A 21,899-nucleotide genomic window follows, 5' to 3' on the forward strand; every position below is an offset into this window, starting at 1 on the left:
AATTTATTGGAGGGTAGCTATACCCCCTCCCCCCACATCATATTTTCCCCTAATGCATCCAATAGAAAATTTAAGAAAGCTACTTGTTCAAAGATAGTCAAAAAATCTCATAACATGGCCTTTGGGGTTGACACAAGCCCCCATAGTATAGGGGTAACTTGGGGTAAGGGTTTTAAGTTAATTCTGGGGGGGGGATGTAAGGTTTTTATGAAGAGGTGGTCTTGTGAACTTTAGAGAAGGCTCATTTGATTGGAAATGGATAGTTCTAGTTCCATTTTAAGAGTCAGGCATCAGGGAGAGAAAATAGCCCCCCCCCCCTCCCTGATATCCTCTTTTCCTCAAACACATTCAATCAAAATTGTGAGAGAATATAGCATTGTCTTCAATAATCAAAGAGAATATAACAATGTCTTCAGTAATCAAATATAAGAAATATTTAGGTGGACATTGAACTAAATCAAAACAAACTATGAGCATGTGGACTTTCAAAAAGGTGACAAGGCAATATCTCAAGAACAACTTATATTATTAATTTAGACCTTTAAGAGAAAGTTGTGGGGAATTTTGAACTAGCCAGAAGGCAGTATGTGTATACTTTTAGTTCTACAACTACAGTTACTGTAACTGATGACGCCAAGAGTATTAAGGTGAAACTTCTTAGGAAGTGTTTAGGGGGCATTCCAATTTAACAAAAAAATGTCAAATCCCCATAATTAGGCAATTGGCCCATTATGCTATACAACTAAATGCTACTTTAAAAATAAATCAAAAGGCATTGTGTTTGTGGTTGCCAATAACCAATACACTTCAGCAATATATCAAGAACGACTGAGGGTATTAAGTTTAAGCTTTTGGGGCTACTACCATTACTACTTCTGCTCTTACATTTTAAATAAATATACCGATTGTAAGTGTATCTAGGTTGTCAAAGAGCATAGATAGAATCTTTTGGGAGCAATACTAAGTTGTTGTTTTTTTCAGGTCAACTTGAGGAGGTATAAAATAAAATTAAAATATACTATATGTGTCAGGACTAAAAATTGTTGAAAAAGTTCTCCCAACATACAAATACCAAGCCAAACTATTAATTTTATTAGAAAAAAAAAACAAAAAGATATAAAATATATATTTTTTTCATGAAAATGACTTTGTCGATAAAAAATGAACAGAAATTAATCTAAAAAAACGTTTTCCATGAAACAAGTTTTTCAAAGAGAAGTAAAGAGCTCTATTAAGCCAACAAATTGGTAGAAATGAAGTCAAGTAATCCTCCAAGTGAAAACTACCACAAATCACTATCAATAAATAAATGAAACTCATAATGAACAGAAGTTAGAATAAATAGCTGAGTCAAACTTGAAACAAACAAAAATTAACATTAGTAGGGCTGATAACCCCTATGCCTTCTCAAGGCCAGAACATAATTTGTGCTTTACTGAAAACAAAACATGTTTAAATGTTTTCACTTATTTTACTTAAATAAGTAAAAAAAAAAAAAACTTTTTTTTACCCTTTTTTTATTTTAAGGAATAAATATCAGTATACGTACATTAAACTGACAGTCCATGGTCATTTTTTTTTTTTTTTAGTAAAGCCTAAGTTATGTTCTGGTCTTCAGAAGGCATGGGGGGTTTTCAGCCCTAGTAAATGTTAATTTTTGCTCCTTTTGAATTTGACTCAGCTATTTATTATAATTTCTGTTCGTTTTGAGTTTATAGATATATCAAACTGACAATCCACAGTCATTTGTTTGTTTTTGTTTTTAGTAAAGCCTAAGTTATGTTCTGGTCTTGCGATGGCAAGGGGTTTATCAGCCTTAGCAATGTTAATTTTTGCTTGTTTTGAGTATGACTTGGCTATTTATTATAATTTCTGTTCGTTTTGAGTTCCATTTAAATGTTGATAGTGATTTGGGGTAGTTTTACGCTTGGAAGATTATTTGACTTTATTTCTGCCCATTTTTGGCTTAATAGAGCCCTTTACTTTTCTTTGAAAACTTATTCTGTGGAAAACGTGTTTTAAATTAATACAAATATATGATACCATCATTCAGCCAGGGGGGGGCTGGCATCCCCCCCCTTATTGGCGCCCATGTAGACATAGTTAATCATCTATGGCGTCCCAGACAATGCATTGTGGTTTGTTGAGCCCTGTTCACTGATGACTTGAATGCATCCACACTGATAAAAGTTGCTGTTTTTTTACCAAAGGAGTTTGACAAGCTGAAAACTCTTTTTGAAAAGAACTTGTTTCTTAGTCTTGTGTTTACTCACTTCTGGAAAGGCTTACAAGGATGACCATGATTTCTCCTTCAATTGTCCAGTTGGCCAGGACTGGTATCCTTAGCATTTAGAAGATTGTATAGCCTACTGTTACCACATCACCTTGTTTGTGATGATATGTTAGATATGATATTTTAACCTCACAGAGATAGGATGTATAAGAGGGTAAATTTTTTGCAGTGCATATTATTGACTTACAAATAAAGTAAACATACCAGCTAATGCCCTTTTTATGTTCTTTCCAAATATAATAATTTTTGCTGCAAATGAATTTTACCCCCACCCCTATATATACCAGTTCAGGGTGTATATTTGCACACTGGGGGGGGGGGAGGTAAAGTTCAAACTTACCTCTCATTTGTATCACCCCCCCCTAATTTGCAAATATATACCCTGAATTGGTATAGCCTAAATATCTGTATGATATCTTATTGGTAGATTTTTTGCAGCTCATATTTTTGACTTACAAATAAAATAATCATACCATCTGATGCCTTTTTTATGCTGTATCCAAATATAATAATCATTTTTGCTGCAAATGAATTTTAACCCCATCCCTATTGGTAATACATTTGGGTAATGTTTTTATTAACAGACTATTTAGGTAGCTAACAAACACACTTACCTTTATAGACTATAGGCTAGTCAGAATTACATCCTGAATCCAAATTAAACATTTGTTTGTATCAGACATGAACTTTACCCCTACCTCTGTATATACCAATTTAGGGTATATATTTGCATATTAAAGGGTGGGAATAAAGTTCATTTCTGATGCAAGTTAACGTTAAATTTGGATTCAAGGCAACTTTGACTATAGGGGTAAGTTCAAACTTTACTTCCCCCCTCTAATGTGCAAATATATACCCAAAATTGGTATACATAGGAGTGAGCAGGGATCGGCCGCAGTCACTCACTTTTGTCATTTTTTTGGGGACCTGTCACTTTTTGTCACTATTTCTGTCATTTTGTCACTAAAGTCACTTTTCAACGTTTCGGACCTAATTTTTTTGCTGAAACAGTATGTTATAGTTACTGTCGACTGTGGCATAATTCATAAGAAAGGTAAGTCTTTTTTGATAGTTTGGACTATATTTGAACACGCACGATGTCTATGGCTGTGATAAACGTGGGTAGTGTGTGTGTGTGTTAAAATCTAGGCTCTTGCAAATAAGATGATTGATTAAATTAATTATATTATACCATACCTGCCTATGGTTCTTTTCAGGCTGTTGGTTCACATAGGATTCCTTCTTGCCTGGTTGCTTAGCAAATGGACAGTTAGGCCGAGATTCCTTCTGTATATTTTCAGTGTTAGCCAGTTTCTTTAATTTTAGATCATTTCCTGCAAAAGGCATGCATGCCCACAGGTCTGAGGACGTCAAAATGTAAGATTAAATTCGTGTTTTCATTGGTTTTGTCAGTTTGTATTTGTATTAGCTTTATATGTTTTCAAATTCCGTCCTAAAACCCATTCTTATTTCAGGTCACTGTAAAATAATGGGCAAGACAAAATTTTTGCAGAGCTGGCTCAGTAGGGAAGACGGCGCTGGGCGTAAAGTGAAAGAGTGGTGCACAAAAGGGAGTGACAATGACAGCTCGTTCTATTGTAAAGTTTGTAAAAAGACACTCAGCTGCCAGAAAGGGTTCCAGGCCCTTCTTCAACATGGAGCCACACAAGATCGCAATAAGAATGCTTCTGTCATGTTAAACCAGCATCAGTTGAGACTCGCTGCATCATCTCCAACTAGAAACCACCCAAACTCAAAAAGTGGCGATAGGGTACCACAAAATGATCTGGAAATGCTCTGCAAGCGAGATGCAGCGTCAAGGGCGGAGATAGTTTGGGTTTTAAAGACTATTGCTAGTTCTTTTGCTGCAGTTTCATGTGATCATATTGCCGAGGTGTTCCGAACAATGTTCCCCGATGCTGTACCAGAAGTCTTCTCGTTAAATGCTAAAAAAATGACATACTTGTTGACGGAGGCTTTTTATCCATACTTTCGAGAAATTCTAGTCGAAGACATCCAGAAATCTGACTTTGTGCTTGATTATAATGAAGCAACAAACAATGTTGTGGTAGATAACCTTCAAAGAAGATTTCAATACTGGTCAAAAGAGTAGAAACAAGTTGTTACTTAGCATCTTTAGACATATATATGGGACATGCAACCAGTGAAGATCTGAGTAAGAAAATCCTGCAGAGTGTTGAATATGAAGGACTTTCATTTGAGAGATTGCTGATGCTTGCAAGTGATGGCCCAGCTGTCAATAAGAAAGTGTGGTCAATCGTAGACTCAGAAAAGAGAAAAGGGTATTCAAAAGGCTTATTGAATATTGGAACCTGCAACATTCACGCAGTGCATAATGCATTCCTGAAAGGGCTACAAGAACTCGGGGAGGAGTGCTCTGATATGACCATCGCTGTTTACCACTTTTTCAGCGGATGGCCAGCTCGTTCTGACGATTTCAGCCAGTGCCAACGGAAAGTTAAAGTTCCTCAGCATAAGTTTGTGAAGCACGTCCCCACGAGATGGCTCACCATAAGGGAAGCAGCAAGCTGCTTGATCGAACAGTGGCCTTCATTGACAGAATATTTCCTAGAATTCGTGCCAAAGAAAAATAGTCTGAAGTACCTGATGTCAAATGCAAAATATTTGAAAATTGTAAGTTGGCTAAAAAAGCAAACAATGAAAGCCGAAATTGAGTTCATTATAAACTCTGCAGTAATTTTTACTGCTTTTACTGGTGTATTTCAACAACAAGAGCCGTAAATTCATGTGGTACACTTTGAGCTGAGATGTTTATGCACAGTTCTTTTGGGGCAGATTGTGCTGGCTGATGATGTCAATCTCCGGATCCTCGGTGGTTTTGAAGGCTTAGATAGTACTGCATATGTTTACCTACAGCAACCCTTGTGTAATGAAAGGGTCCTTACTGCCCTGGATTCTTTGAAAGTTATTCTGAAAGACAGGACATTTTTTTTCTTCCCTGAGAATCAGGAAGCATATCAAAGCTGCTGTACAGTACATGCTGACAAAATGCCCTGTGAACAACGAGTTTTTCTGAAGCCTTGCCTGCCTAAGCCCTCCCAGTTTAGATTGTCAAGGAGCAAGTTGCTGTGATATCCTCCACATCGCGAGAGAACTTCCATTTGAGACAGACATCGAGCAAGTCCAGGGAGAATGGTTGTTATTACAGTCAGATGTATGTTATTACAGCCACCACCCACAGAGAGTACTCAAATCAACATCTGTTGGCAAAAGATCCTGGAACTGAAGACACCATCTGGTGAAACCAAATATCAGGCCTTAGGTTGGATCATCTAGGCAGCTCTGTTACTCTATCATGCAAGTGCTGATGTAGATAGATGATTTTCTCAGTCAGCTCTGCTGATGACTAGCCATCAAGCGTGTACAGAAGAGCGGACACTGAATGCTAAGGCTTTTTTTGCGCATGTGCTCTGTGACTATGAGAACTGACCAGAGCGTGTGCTGATCACAAAGAAGCTGCTTTGTCTGGCTAGATCAGCTAGAGTCAGCTATGAACTGTATCTTTTTGAGTTAAGGCAGGAAGAATCAGAGAGAGAGAAGCTTAGAAGAAAGATGCTGAACAAGAAATCCAGGAGATGGTGCAGAAGAAGCAGAAAATAGCGGACTTAGAGTCAGACATTGTACGAAAAAAAGAGATGGTTAAGGAGAAGAAGGAAATAGGCGATACCTTTCTCAGAGAGGCAGGAGAACGGTTGAAGAAAGCTGTCGAAGAGAAGGACTTCCTGAACATTGGTCTTGCTCAAAGTATGCTGGAAGCAGCATTAAAAGCTCGCTCTGAAGAAAGGGAAAGGGCAGATAATGCTGAATCGGTTGAATTACTTGTTCTGAAGAGGAAATCTGAACTAATTGATTGTCTTTCAAAAAAGTCAAAGAAGTGATGACATAATATCCAGTGATTGGTTATACCTAGTTGTGGCAGATGCTTGTTTTTTTTATCGTTTTGTATAAGTAAATAAAATCAATTGAAGAAAAAAATAAGGATTTCAGCCTTTCTGTCCGTAACTCCTCGGGCTCTCATAGGCCAGTGATGATCTTACGGTAGTAATTGGGATCCTTGTAATCCATCTGCCTATGCTCTGACGGCTTCTGAGTAGTCACTTTTTGTCACTTTTTTGGTGTCCTCAAGTAACTAAAGTCACTTTTTTCGCGCACCTCGTCGCGGCCGACCCCTGGGTGAGGGTAAAGTTCATTTCCAATGTATAGCCTATATATATATATATATATATATATATATATATATATATATATATATATATATATATATATATATATATATATATATATATATATATATATATATATATATATATATACAGCTACGCACGATCCTCCTCCACCCCAATCTATTCAAGCTAAGCCTCCCTTTTCACACCCGCCCACGAAGTTCCCATTTCCTTTAAATCTTTCTTTATGACGTCCTCCCACCCCAGACGGGGACGACCTGCTTTCCGCTTAGCCCTAGATGTTGGCCGAAAAGAACAATCTTCGGCAATCTGTCATCCTTCATCCGCACAACGTGCCCTAACCACCACATGATCAATCTTTTCATTACCCAACGTCACCTTTCCATCTTCACTTATTCCTAGCCTTAGTGACTTAGTCTTCTTAACATTAATTTTCAAACCTATTCTAGCACCCTGAACTAACAAAGCCTCAAAAACTTCGTTTATTTTAGTCACACTTTCCTCTAGGATGCTTTAATCAACAATATAGTCTAAGTCCACGAGACTTTCCTCCCCATTTGATTCTGTGGTCTCCCATTGCCTCTCCTCTGCTCCTTAAAACAAAGTCCATCAAAATAATCCATATAAAGGGGGATAGAACATAGCCCTGCTTAACTCCTCATTTAAAACAAAACCAGCTGCGAACCTCATTCCCTACCTTAACCACAGCAGTGTTATTCTCGTACATAGCACTAATCACTTTAATGTATTTGTCTGGTATACCATACAAGAATAAAACCTTTACTAAAGCTCTTCTATCAACAGAATCGAACGCTTGCTCTTAATCTATAAAACTGAGGACCAAAGGTGTTTGAAAACTCAGGCACTTCTCAATTATTAGCCTAAGAGTGAAAATTTGGTCGACACATCCTCTGCCTTTTCTAAAACCGCACTGCTCTTCTCTTAAAACTTTGTCTGCGGCATCTCTCAGTCTAAAAAGTATCATATTACTAAGTAATTTATTACCTACAGAGACCAGACTAATGCCTCGATAATTACCACACTCATTTTTATCACTTTTCTTATAAAGTGGCTTAATTAAGGTTTTCCTAAAATCGTTAGGTACTTCCCCTTTTTCAAAAATCATATTCATAATCTTCAATAACTTATTTCTGACCTCAAATCCACCATATTTAAGAAATTCATTTACCACCCTATCAGCACATAGACCCTTATTATGTTTCTTTAATCATTTTAGTACTGTTGCTAATTCCTCCAAACAAAACAAATCTTCCTTCATCAAATCAAAAATTCCTCCTTCACACACACATATATATATATATATATATATATATATATATATATATATATATATATATATATATATATATATATATATATATATATATATATATATATATATATATATATATATATTGAATAGGGTTGGACCCAATAATGTGTCCTAGGGCACACCACTTCCAACAGTGGCCAACTTGGACAAAAATCTCCTTCCATCCTTGCGAAATATTTTAGCCATCTGTTTTCTGTCTGTTAGGAATTGCATACACTGTCTTGGAGAGTAACCAAGTAAAGAAAACAAAACTTTCAGAAATGGATCCAGAGCCTAAATTATGGCCTTTAAAGATTTTTTTTTCTATTTCCTACCTCTTCTTTCTAAGGCTTAGAACATTGCAAATCCTAAAATATGATATTTCTAAAGCTGTCTTAACTTAGAAAAAATTATGTTTCTCCTTAGTTATTAGTTATTAGGAAAAATTATGTTTCTCCTTAAAATTATTGGTTTTGATCAGCTTTTCTTTGACCCTAAGAAAAAAAAACAATTCTATCATAAAGGATCAAACTGTTAGACAGCTAATTTTCACCTTATCTGTTAGATCACCATAAAATCTCTATAAGGTAGGTTGGCTATACAAACTAGAATTTTGATTTTTTTTTTTTTTTTTTGCCATTAGATATGTCTAAATTTTAGTAATAAGTATTTCATTAGTTTTTAATTTAATGTTTTAATTGGAATACTGACTAGTTTAAATCACTAGCAGTTAATAGTGAAGTGTAATCATAGATGTAAATTTTTAGCTTGTGCCTATTCTCGGAAAATTCTAGGCTACCCAATCTTAAACACAGACCCTAATATTAGAACAAGGCATCTCAAATCAGAAACAGGCTCAAGCATTGACAAATTCAATCACAGACAAGTGTTGTTAAGAAGAATAATTGTCTTTGAATAGGCTAGGTAACTTTTGCGTAAGCTTAAATGTTGAAAAAAAAAATTCCAAGATTGTAGTTGCCCATCCCCAACTAACCAAAAATTGGGTAAATTTGTAGCTGAAAATGTAATTAAGCTAGGATGAAAGTGAATACATCAGTTGATGCCTTTTTTATCTTCTTTCATAATTGAATAATTGTTTCTAGGGAAAGCTACATTTTGAGCCCTTAATGGGTCCCCAAGAAAATAAAACAGTCCATTGTTTCCAACAGTTTAAAAACATGTCTCTAAAAAAAAACTATCTAGTGACAAAAAACTGCCATTTGTAGTTGATAAAGGAATGGTAATTAATAGCAAAATGTATTTTTGAAAACAAATTTGCAGGAATTTTTAAAAAGAGCAAGAAACCCCTTAAAAATGATGTCACAGCAAAACTGTTTTTGAGGGGGTTTTGACTCTTTTTAAAAATTTTTGCAAAATTGTTTGTATAATAACATATTACTATAAACACTAATGAAAATAACAATCACCATTCCTGAACCTGCTACAAATGGCTATTTTTTCCCTTGCTAGATTTTTTTAGAAGCATATTTTTAAACTTGTAGTTGCTATGAGCCCTTTAAGGGCTCTAAATGTGATTCTCCGAAAAGTAATTTGAATTATGAAAGAAAATAAAAAAGCATTAAGTGATATATTCACTTTCATCCTAGATAAACTGTGTTTTCAGCTACAAATTTGCCTAATTTTGAATGGTTGGGGTTGGCTGACTACAAGCTTGTAAACTTTTTCTTTAACATTTAAGCTTAAGCAAAAGTTATCTAGCCTATTGAAATACAATTATTCTTCTTGACAACAATTGCCTATGATTGAACCTATCATTGATTGAGCCTGTTCCTGATGCGAGATGCTTTGTCCTAATTTTAGGGCCTGTCTTTAAGATTGGGCAGTATTTTCTGAGACTAGACCCAATCTAAAAATTTACATCTATGATTAGGCTTGACTATTAACTTTCAGTAATTTAAACTAGTCAGCATTCCATATTGTTAAGACATTCAAACTAATGAAATACTGATTAAGACAATTTAGATGTGTCTAATGGTGGAAAAAAAAAATCAAATTTCTTGTCTGTATAGCCTAGCCTACCTAATACAGGTTTTATAGAGATTTATCAGATAAGGTGGAAATTAGCTGTCTATGTTTTATGATAGAAATGTGTTTTTTAACCTAGAGTCAAAACTCTGGGATGGACATGGCAGGAGTCTTTCTTTATTTATGCTCCTCCATTGGAGTGAATTTTATTGGTTTGTTTATTATTCCTGACTTTGCAGCAGCTCATTTTGGGTTTTGAAGCATAGATTTTGTTGACTTTTGTTTTTACATTTAAGGAAAATATGCTTCCCTCCCAGCCTCAGTCTCAGAGGACCCTTTGGCGCCCATAATTAACCATAAGTGTAGGGTGTTTGCCCAGTAAAACTAACAATTATGTAGTATATAAATATACATACACATGTGTATTTAAAAGCCAGTGCCCATATACACACAAAAAAAGACAGAAAAAATGCAAAATTGAGCAAACCAAACAATAGTACTCAACACATCGAAATCATACCTTCTGTGCCTCTAAAATATTCTCTATTAAATTTTTCATCATAATAATTAGCTCTCTACAATAGGTCTCCAAGATACCTTGGACCTGTAGTGTATCCCCAGGCAAAAGCTATTCCTTAAATTCTCGGAACTTCGGCAACTACTTAGAAAATGTTCCAGGTGGTCCTCATACTCCCCACAAAGGGGGCAAGCACACTTACCTCCCAGGCCATTTTCATAACTTCTGAGCTTTCTTCATTAGGAGGAACACATTTGATCTAAGAGCTCATTTTGGGTGCTTAGGGTGTTGGAGCTCCCCTCTTATTGCTTAACCAATAGTTTTAATGAATAATATTAATTTATAAGTGTCAAAATGTAGTGAAACAAAGCTGAACCAAAGTGTAGTGACTGGTGATTTGATGCCCTTTTATTTAGGAAAGTTATATTTGATTAGTGAAGTAAGTACATCTAAATTATCCCCTTCTATGTGTTAAAAGTTATCAGTAATTAAGTTTTTAAAAAATAGTTTTTTAAATAAAAGTAAAGAGTAACATAAAATTCTAGGCAAACATTAATCATCTTTTATCTGAGGTTGGCTGCTGTCCCTCTAGCCCCTATAGCCTTTGTACTAAAAGTTGACTTTCTCCTTGTTATTTCAAGAACAATTGCTCTGACACAAGAGGAATACATTTAAAGGTTGTTTTCTTACACAGTCTTGAAAACCAAACCACTTATTAATTTACAGTTTCTCTAACCAATGAAATCTTCAGTTAAGTGATCTGAAAGATAATCAATTAATAAAATTCTTACAATCATCAATTGACTCTTTGTTGCACTCAATGAGCTTTCAGTTTAGCACTACTAAAACTTTAATGTAAATGGTGAGAAAATAGGGGGATTGGCAGCCTCTCTCATACACAGGATAATTTGGAGGAAAATAATTAAATCTTCCTGTTCCTACGTATGGCTATCAAGATATTGAGTTGCAATGCAGTATGTGAGAGACCCTGTATGAATGGAGCTGCTCTGGAGAAAAGGCCCTGAGGATTTCTCCCTTTGTATTTGCAGCCCTGCTTGTATGTAATGTTGTAAAATGGTATGATTTAAATATAACTTTTCAAAATTATGTTGTTACTGACTGTTTTGTACTCACAATATGGCATTTGAGAATATCTATAACAGCGGCTGAACTACAAATGTAGTTCTTAATAGTTTGAAATAAAAGATAAAACTCAGTTCATTTTATGCTTGTAAAGAAACTCACATGTCGAGGTTGCATCAAACTAAGCTTAATCTGCACTAAACTTTTTGCTATTATAAAAACCATTGAAAGCTATCTAAAGAAGGGATGTTGTTCCCTCCCTTTCCTCTTACTCAGCCCACTTGTGGCTCAATTCTGCACTAACTGTGCTTGAGTAATATAATTTCTTTACTATATTCAATGACTCAAACTATTATAAATAGTGACAGCATGGGAAAATTTCAAGATATTATTGTTAATTGGGGATACCCTGAATGCAAAGTTGTAAGGACATGATAGAGATTAAAGAAAATATGAACAAGACAATTGTACCCCATGAAGTTGCAACATCAAACAACAATTTGAATTTTTTTTTCTATAGGTTGGCTGGTATTAAAATATTCCAAATATAAAGTACAAAATTTTCTTATGTTTGCGCCAACACTGAGAAATCTGGCTAATAGTGTTTTAAATTAGGTAAGCTCTTCACTATTTCGAATTTCGGTACTTTCCCATTATATGGGCCTTTCTAAAAAGTCAAGTTTGGTTAATGCTAATGAAATAAAATAGGATGAATATATAAGAGTTATAAACAAATTTAGGCTCAATTTTTGAAAATTAGGGGGGGGGGGTAAAGCATTGCAAATATTAAAAACTTAACCTAACATAGGTACCTTTTTTCGCCCTAAACCCCCAAAAAACAACAGTTTAAATATCGTAAACGCATTGAAAACCACGCTATGCATTACATTACTCTATAGCGGACTCTTGAATTAACCCGTCAAAAATGGTTTTTTTGTGACTGGTTTCCTTGTAAAGGCCCATATAATGGGAACATACCCAAATTTCATTTACCTATGTTAATGCTTATCCTCAAATATTTATTCTAGATAATCTTGATTTAACTTGGAGAAATATTGTTCATGGACTCAGGTGAATCTCAACAAGAACAAGTAAATGATGGGTAAGACATTTTATTCATTTTGAATGGTATTGATTATGTATTGGGTTTTGTAGAACTAGCAGTAGCTTAATACGTCAAAACCTGGGGGGGGGAGGGGGCAAAGCTGAAGCTAATTATCCCAAATCAAGTGAAAATGACAGTAAAAACTGAAAAATGAACCATACGCCATATAGTAACAAAAAAGGTAAATATATACTAAAGAAAAATTTCCTATTTCTCTGGATACTTGAATTATGCAGGCTTATCTTAATTTTGACAAGATTTTTGGAGAAACTGTATTTCAGGCTGGGGGGGGGGTCAAACTGGGGTTTGGGGAGGGGAGCAAACTGAGGTCTGGGAGGTGCAATTTCCCCCTGCCCCATAGCAAATTACGCCCCTGACAAACAGTAAGATTTTTTGGTGTCATGTTTAATTTATGGAAAACCCATGGGTTGTCTCTGGTTTATCTTCCAATTTATGGTCTTAGCTCAATGTTTGTCTTTGGGATGGGATGGATGGCATAAATTTAAGGAAAACGCTAAAAAATCTTCAACTTGTAGGGAACTTGATAATCAAAATTGCGCGATATTTCATTAAAATTTTGACATTTGAGGAGGCACAGGGACGAAAGTCTTTGCCCTCCTACTTTCCTGCATACATGGCTGATTGTATGAAAACATAGTACCGAATCCCTTATCTATTTATGAATATGTGTTAATATAAATTCATGGTGGATCTGGTTCTCATTGCAGTCCCCCCTCATAATGGAAAAATTGCACATCCTAGCAAATCTACAGGTTACCATTACTAAGAACATCAATTTGGTTTTTATGTTTAATATAGTGTGCTGTGCCATTTCTTCTATGCATAATATATCTATCAATCTATCCAAATATTTTATCTATCAATAACCTACATATCGATCAATTACGGTTTTATTCTTTTATTTGCAATAAAGGTGTTTCATAAAAGAAATACAGTAGAAAAACAGCTTAGTTATAATAAATGCTTTGGAATGTATTTACTTATGTTTTTTCTTATAAATGAGCTTAACCTAACTATATTTAGCCTATTTCCCAGGCTATTTTCTTTATAATGCTCAAGGCATTCAGTCTATTGAGTCGCTCTTTCGACATTGTCAAAATGACATTGACAATGTCAAAATAGCGACTTGGTCGAGACGCAAGTTGCCACTGATTTGAAGGAAAAAGAGTCCAATAGACCATTGTAGACAACAAAATTAAAAAAAATTCAAGAAGACTTCAGCATGATTGAAGTAACTTGTTTACTGCTTTTACTTTAGTAGATGCACTTATTGCTGATAATAAAAAATAAATCTAACTGTGATATTATCTTGTTGCAGTAACTTCGTGATTGGCGTAAACGAAACAAGCTTTGAATGTGTAGGAGAAGGGGAAGACAGTTTGATTTCTGTTCCAGATTCGACGTAAGTTCTTTTCTTTTTTTTACTTGTTTTTTCTTCTTTTTTTTCTGTGTCAAATCCGATGCGGATTCCTGATAGTAACAGTGATACACAGTTTCCGGGTTTTTTTGAATATGATAGAAAAGTGAAAAGGAATATAAACTCTTGGACCCAAAAATCCATTTGTGGGAAACACAACAACAGCACATCCTATTTTTATTTTTTTTATTGCAAACCCATTGGTACAGTGACCGTAAATCTGGGACATATCTTAGTATAAATTACAAGGAACTATTTAAATAATTATGTAGCATTTGGAATAAGTCAATGCTAAAGGTAAAGCAATGAGAAAACGTTTTTTGTATGCATTATTGAGTATTGTGTCTTGGTTTCTATGGAAGCTGGATTTTCTTTTTCTTTTTTTGCAGCGTTCCACTATAATCTATTTCATAAATGCTGGGTGATTCAATGATAAAATTGCATATATTGCAATAAATGTTTATTTTTTTACATAAATAGATAATATTTACACCCTCATCTCTCCGTGTGTTCCGGCATCCTTTTAATGATGTACCAACTGTCATGCATATGCTTTTCTTTTACTTGTCTTAAACTTTATAGTTATTTATTTCATATTTCAACGTTTTAGGTCTTCACTTGCCAACAAAACTGGCTTCCGACGGGGTTACTCGCTTCGAAAAAGCAGAAGGGAAAGGTCTAGGTGAGTCACTGCTCTATTTGTCCTTTCTCTTGCAAGATCTCTTCGAACCACTTTTCATCTTTTACCGTTCCCATATAGTTTTTTCTTTTTGTTTCTTTTTTAATCCTACCTCATCTCCTCTCAGTGGCGCTAAAGGGCTGGGCACATGTAGCTGATTTCGGGAACCGATTTCAGCATCAGTGGACAAACGATAGCGGCAAGAAAAATTGGTTGAAAGAAAAATTTATTACGCAAGATTTTCAAAAAAAAACATTATGGACAACAAATAGTCAACTGAAATTTATTAATAGTTCCATAATTGATCTTATCTTAATTTTCAGTTTAGTTCACAGCTCAGTAGCGGGGTGTTTCATCACAGACATCTCTGGCTGACTGTTTATTTGTATCCGTATTTTTTTTGTGATGATCATGATGAAAATCGGCGCTGATTTGTAAATCGGAGCTGAAAACTAGAAAATTTTTCAACCTCAAATTGACGCTGATTTCTTTTAAAATCGGCGCTGATTTGGAAATCAGTTCTCGAAATCAGCTACGTGTGCCCAGCCCTTAACTTAAAAAAAAAATACGTTTAAAACATTATAAATTTCTGCCACCTACACATTACCTTCATAATTTTTAGGCTATATTAGCGAAGAAACTCAAATTAATAAAAAAAAACGACCAATACCTATTAGCACCCTGTGATTTTATCTTACACTAAAATCACAAAGCTGAATAGAAAAACTAGTTGTATCTGTTTTATTTATCTCTTTTAACTTTTGCCTTACATTGGTCCTCATATCAAAAAACCGCTTTTGCCACAGAGGCAGAATATGTATAATTTTCTTTCTAACAATCCATTGTTCCACAAGCTAACTGAAACCTGACTCAATGTTCCAGGAAAAGAATTTTAAAACGAAAGTGTCTGGTTTCTTTTAAGAAGTTTTAGGTTGAATTCCAAGGAACTTCAAGCTTTAACTAACATTTAACTAAAATGCAAAATTTTAATTAAGTTAGTTTCGAATTTTTCTAGTTCTGTCAGGTAATGGTGCTGATAGTTTTTAATTTCTCTTAAACCCTTGTAAAGCACTAAAGATTCTTTGTTTTGTCTGGTTCATATTTTCTTTTGATACCAGTCAAGCATCTTAACAGAAATAAGAGGTTACTTGAATTGATCAATATAGCAATTAAACTTTTTTTTTTCAAGCAAATACAATTCGATTATTGGTTGCAGTTGTTTTTTTGAAGCAGTTATAATATTAAGTTACGATGATTTTCAGTTCAATTACAATAAAATTTCAATTCTAAGTGACAAAAATATATTAACGAATGTAGGAAACAGTGGCGTAGGTTCGTCAAAATCCTGGGGAAGGGGGGGGGGGCAAAGTTGGAGCAAATTTGCTCAAATCAGGTGAAAATGACAGTAAAAACTAAAAAATAAACCATTTGGTATCATAAAGGTACTTATAGTATATTTCTGTGGATGCTTGAATTATGCAGGTTTATCTTAGTTTTGACAAAATTTTTAAAGAAACTAAATTTCAGCTGGGGGGCAAATTGGGGTCTGGGGGGGAACTGAGGTTTGGGAAGGGCAGCCCCCCCCCCCTCGTGACCCATAGCAAATTAGGCCCTTGTTAGGAAACATGGCAAAAATTGTACTTCTTTTCTTAAACAAAATATGTAGAACATATATAACAACATAATACTTTTCCATGCTGCCCAAGACCCTGACACAGGACTGTCCAGAGGGACAGTCCAGTGAACATGGAAAAACAAATATACCCTCATTCTAAATTTGATTCAATCCGACGTAGATAATTTCGGAGACCACACTGCCTTTCCATGACGATAAATAAAATTTCAAATAGGGATAAAATCCTTTTAATAGACAGTGATGATAGAAATTCACAAAAATACCAGATATTTCGGTCACATATACAGTGACCGTCATCAGTAGTAAAACTACTGATGACGGTCACTGTATATGTGACCGAAATATCTGGTATTTTTGTGAATTTCTATCATCACTGTCTATTAAAAGGATTTTATCCCTATTTGAACTTTTATTTATTGATTCAATCCAAATTTCGCTGATCAACATATCAACGAACAGTCGCCCAATTATCTACAACGTAAACCACCGCATGCCAACCTGTCAAAATCCTCTATTCCCCCTTACGAAATTATATTTATAAGTTTTGTATAAATCTTTATAGTTTTGTAAAATTTAAAAACTATATTTATCTCATAATTCATCCTCTAAGCAATGTTTCAAAAATTCATTTTTATTAAAACTTGCCATCTATAAAGAGTGATATAACGAGGGAGGCTGATTCGAATTCCCCCCCCCCCTCCCTCCTATCCCATATGACAGCCTTGCTTGCTCTAATTTCATGCTCTCTTAAAGGTCTATGTTATCTCAGTTTCGTATTTACTACCTTTTTCCTTAGTCCAAGTCAAAAGATCACATTGGATACATGGGCTTTGTGAAAGAGTTTTGAACTCAATCTAGTGCACATCCCGACATCTGGATACTATCTAAGCTCCCCCACGACCAAATAACTTCAAAAGCATAAAATTTGAAATTTTCTTTGCTGTTAATGTTGTTCTCTGTAGAACCAAACACTGCCATGCAACACTGAACACGCGTCTCAGCGACGGCCGGGATGCTCAAGTAATTCTTCCTAAAAATGCCAAGGTTGAATTTTTTTTTTTTTTTTCGCAGTAAGGCAATTGGTCTTTGTCATATATCTCTTCGCTTAGTTATTGTAGGAATTCGTCGTTGTAGGATGCGGGATTTGATCTCTTGATATACAAAAATTGAGGACGATTTGCTGCCTACGGCACAAGATAATTTTCAGGAGCCATGTCGTTCCTATTTCTGGTTTATATCCTATCTTTCATAAATAATTTGCATTTGTAGATGAAAAAAACTGTTGAACGGTCAAAATGTGTTTGTTATTGCAAAACATATTTTCTGATCATTTTCGTAAAATGATTGAATTTTGAACAGTCCAGTCACTTAATGTGAATGAAAGGCATAGTAAACCTGAAGTTTAATTGAAAGAATAAAATGAATGGGACCCAGTACTATTATTATCGCCCTAATGCACTTGAGGGTTTTACTTTGCGGTATACCATCTTTCTTTAAAAAGAAAATAAATAATCCATCACCGATTGTTCGAATCTTTTAAAGTCCCCTTATTGCTTACGCTTATGTCGCAATGATATGATCAAGTCAATTATTGATGATTGCTATAAATTAGATGAAAGCACTAATTTTTATCAAATCACTGCGACATCCATATAGAATAGGCAATTCGAATTTGATTCATCAGGATCAACGTGTATTTGTATTTTAGCAAGATTTTCTATTTGCCAGATACATGTTTAGGACTTAAAATTGAACTTGAAACATAGCGGAGCCAGCCCAGATTAGGTTTAGCTGTGGTTTCTAGCATATTCATATCAGGATAAATTTTCTCGTCTCTGTGCGTGAAGCCGTCTAATCGAAGCTCATTTCCTAAAACAGAAAGTGCAAATTAGATTTTGGTTCTTGGATTTGTTTTTGGCTTTCATTTGTATTGTTGAATATTGGGGAAACTGGGAATCAGAATATGTATCAAATAGGCTTAATTTTAGTTTCATTATGTAAGTTACTAAATAGTTTATGTTTTTTAGTCGTAAAATAAAAAAAAATATTCAAATTTCTATGTCATTGGTAGAAATAATTGCTTCAAATAACCAAGCAAAACTTGATTTTAAGTGAGGGTTTTGAAAAGTAGTCTGATTAGTATCCGGCAATGCCGTATCCGGGGGGCGGTATTGAGTTTGCCCCCCCCCTCCCGAAATGTTCGTCCGACTCTGTAAAAACGCAACAAAAATCCATATAAACAATTTTTTTTAACCAAAAGGTTACAACTCTTTTCTGTAATATCCACCCCCAAACAAAAATCCTAGATGCAGCCCTGGTTTTCGTACTGGAGATCAAATATTTTACTGTCCAAAACAGCTATTCACTATCCTTAAGAAAGTCAATTTGGATTTCTCTTCAGTTTCAAAATTCCTTGTCCATATATCAACTTCGACGGAAACGTCATTTCAAGATTCTAGAAAAATGAATAAAGCCTGAATCAATATACTATGTGACAAATGTTTAATACTGACTGTAATTGTTGTCTTTTACTGAGCTGGTGCGGTCATTGCCTGAGTCATAAAATCTAGCACGAAGAAGAAGAGCGAATCGAATTGGATAAATCGGTTGACCGCGATAATTTCTTTAGCCAAAGTATCAATAATTTCTTTGGCCAAAGTATCAATAAATAGTCTGGCGTTTTGCCAAAAAAAAAAAAATATATAGTCTCAGATCACATTGACGCTTTTTTCCTTATAGAAATTATATTATTGTTTTTGAGTAGGCTATTTGAGTTTTATTGGAATACAGTTTCTTTCACAGAATTAATCTTGGTGCATAATTATCTTTTAAGCTTCTAATGCATTTTTAACATAACCCTTTATAATTCGAAAAAACGGAAAAATATTCGATTTCCCTGTTTAATTTCGACCGATGTTCTACATGCTTCAGTGATTTTTTTTTTCTCAAAGTTACCAAACTGGATACTTGGCAATTAGTTTGAGGTCAAATCTTATGTGAACTGGATTAATGTTTGATTCTGGTTTTCGTGGTTGCACAAATACTTGGAGACAGTGTTTGCTGTTATTTCTTGGTTTTAGCGTTTTCGATCTAACTGTTCTGGATTCTTCTGTATCGCTTTTCTTTTTTTCAGTTTAGCCTAAAGATTAGATTTAAAGTGAAATTTTTTAGTAACATTTTAGAGCTTTTTAGCACTCTTAATGTTTACCAAAATCTGTGAATACATATTAGGCTTTGCTGTTTGAATTGACTAAAAAAATTCGTATATGAAAGGGGCTGTCCCCTCCTCATAGCTTCGCTCTTTACGCTAAAGTTTTTTATTGTTTTAAAAAATAAAGTCGTGAGACAGATTCAAATTTTAGCGTAAAGAGCAAGGCGTTGAGGCGGGGCCCACCACTTTCATATATGTAATACCGTATGCTCGTTTTAAGTTCTAATGTCGCTGCTTACTTTCAGTTAAAAAAAAACTAGTTTTTTTTATAGTTAATTTATGAACGTTCTTGAATTAATGCAGCTTTGATTTTGGCTCACCGTCCATAAATAATTAAAACGAAATTCGCATATTAATTTTCCTTGTTTTGGCTAATTGGCTTTCTCGAAAATTTGTTATGACGTAACTTACGAATTAACTTACGTAACGAATTTCTATATTCGTATGTTTTTATTACGTATATTAGGGAGTTCGCTCCCTAGGTAATACCTCGCTCTTTACGCCAAATATAGAATTTTGTTAGAATCAAAAACCACAGAATAACACAGGGCGGTTAATTATCAAAGATACCTATTTTTGAAGTACTAAAAAAACTTCAACTTAAAAAATGAAGTATTGACCAAGGGACGAACCCTTTCATACACGTTATAATTTCTGTTTCTTTCAATTTTTAATGGTACTCCTTAATTTCAGTTGGAAAAAAAAACTTGTTTTTTATTTAATTTCTGATCGTTTTTTAAATAATGCTGGGAAATCTGGCGTCCCCTTCATAGAAATGTCCCTTCCCCAAGGAAATATCCTGCATGGAGAGATCTTCCCCCTTAACCCCTACTCTGACCCTGAACCCCCACTAGAAAAAAGATCCTCCTCAAACCGCCTGTATACTTCCCAATAACCAATACTATATGTAAACAATGGGCAAAGTTTATAACTTGCAGCCCTTCTCCTGGGAACAGTGGGGGATTAAGTCATCCTCAAAGACATTAATTAGATTTTCGACTATGCTGAATAAAATGTCTATCTCAAAATTTTGATTGGGTGACTTCGGGGAAAAAAGTAGCGTGGGAGGGGTCCAAGTTGCCCTCCAATTTTTTTGGTCACTTAAAAAGGGCACTAGAACTTTTAATTTCCGTTCGAATGAGTTCTCTCACGACATTCTAGGACTGCTGGATCGATATGATCACCCCTGGGGAAAAAAAATAAATAAAAATAAACACGCATCCGTGACCTTTCTTCTGGCAAAAAATACAAAATTCCAAATTTTTGCAGATAGGAGCTTGAAACTTCTATAATAGTGTTCTCTGATACGCTGAATCTGATGATGTGATTTTCATTAAAGTTCTATATGACTTTTAGGGTCTTTTTTCCCTTTTTTTCGAAAACAAAGCAAATTTTCTGAGGCGCGTAACTTTTGGTGGGTAAGACTAAACTTGATAGAGCTTATATATTTGAAATCAGCATAAAAATATGATTCTTTTGATGTGTCTATTGGTATCAAAATTCCGTTTTTTAGAGTTTCTTTTACTATTGAGCCGGGTCGCTCCTTACTTACAGTTCGTTACCACGAACTGTTTGATATTTTATTTCGGGCCTTTTTTACTGAGTTGAAGAAATATCGTACCAAGATTCGTGGAAATTTTGCATTTTGTTTGTTAACACTTCTTCATTTTGTCTGGGTTATGAAAACCAGTTTAAAATTTTATTTTTGAAGCAAACAGGAGTTGTCGTTCCTGTCAAGGATCTTGCTTAGGTTCGAAGGTTGATTTGTGACAATGGAAGCGAATTCTGCGGTTTTGTTTCATTCGTGCGCTTAACTGCTATTTAGTTCCAACCTTTGTGTCAGTATGCATAGGTGTGTTTGGATTTTTTGTTTTGTTTTGCAAGTTCATGAATATCAAATTGTATTAGGGTGAATTTGGATTTGAAAGAAATGAAAAATGTTTTTTTTTCTATATAGGCTACAAAAAAAGAACATTTAGAAATAACATGTATAATAGAATTTGATTTGGTACTTGTGCATTATACGGGCACCCACCGCTATATACTGTATAAGGAAACCAGACAAGGAGACCCATCAAACGGGTATTTGCAATGGAGAAATGGAATGCAAAGCGTGGTTTTTATTGCGTTTACAATATTTAAACTGTTGTTTTCTGGGGTTTAGGGGGAGGGGTACCTAGGTTAGGTTACGTATTTAATGGTACTTGTGCATTATATGCTAAAGACGAAAGAAGTCAAGTTTGGTCAATACTAATGAAATAAAATAAAATAGGAGAATAAATAATATGAGTGCTATTCAGAAACTAGGGAACGTTTTGTTATAAAACAAAAACTAGGTACAGGAAAAATATTTTATTATAGACATCTGAAAGAGTGACTAAAATGCTACTTTTCTACATAATCACCAAACAAA

At 34.7% G+C, this 21,899-nt stretch overlaps 1 protein-coding gene across 6 annotated transcripts in view; it reads left to right on the plus strand.

The window, feature by feature from the left end:
- Positions 1 to 21,899, plus strand: part of LOC148956376 (rab11 family-interacting protein 4-like) — an 83,745-nt gene that overhangs the window by 14,681 nt on the left and 47,165 nt on the right. For all 6 annotated transcript variants that reach the window (XM_089107664.1, XM_089107705.1, XM_089107746.1 and 3 more), the window contains 3 exons: positions 12,446 to 12,519; positions 13,862 to 13,945; positions 14,571 to 14,642. In XM_089107664.1, coding sequence (XP_088963790.1) covers positions 12,479 to 12,519; positions 13,862 to 13,945; positions 14,571 to 14,642 — 197 coding nt within the window. In that variant the 5' untranslated portion in view covers positions 12,446 to 12,478. The remainder of the gene's footprint in view (positions 1 to 12,445; positions 12,520 to 13,861; positions 13,946 to 14,570; positions 14,643 to 21,899) is intronic.

This window comes from Artemia sp. Qi Xiang Cuo, chromosome 1 (genome assembly GCF_049724085.1).
Source record: "Artemia sp. Qi Xiang Cuo chromosome 1, ASM4972408v1, whole genome shotgun sequence".
Lineage (NCBI taxonomy): Eukaryota > Metazoa > Arthropoda > Branchiopoda > Anostraca > Artemiidae > Artemia > Artemia sp. Qi Xiang Cuo.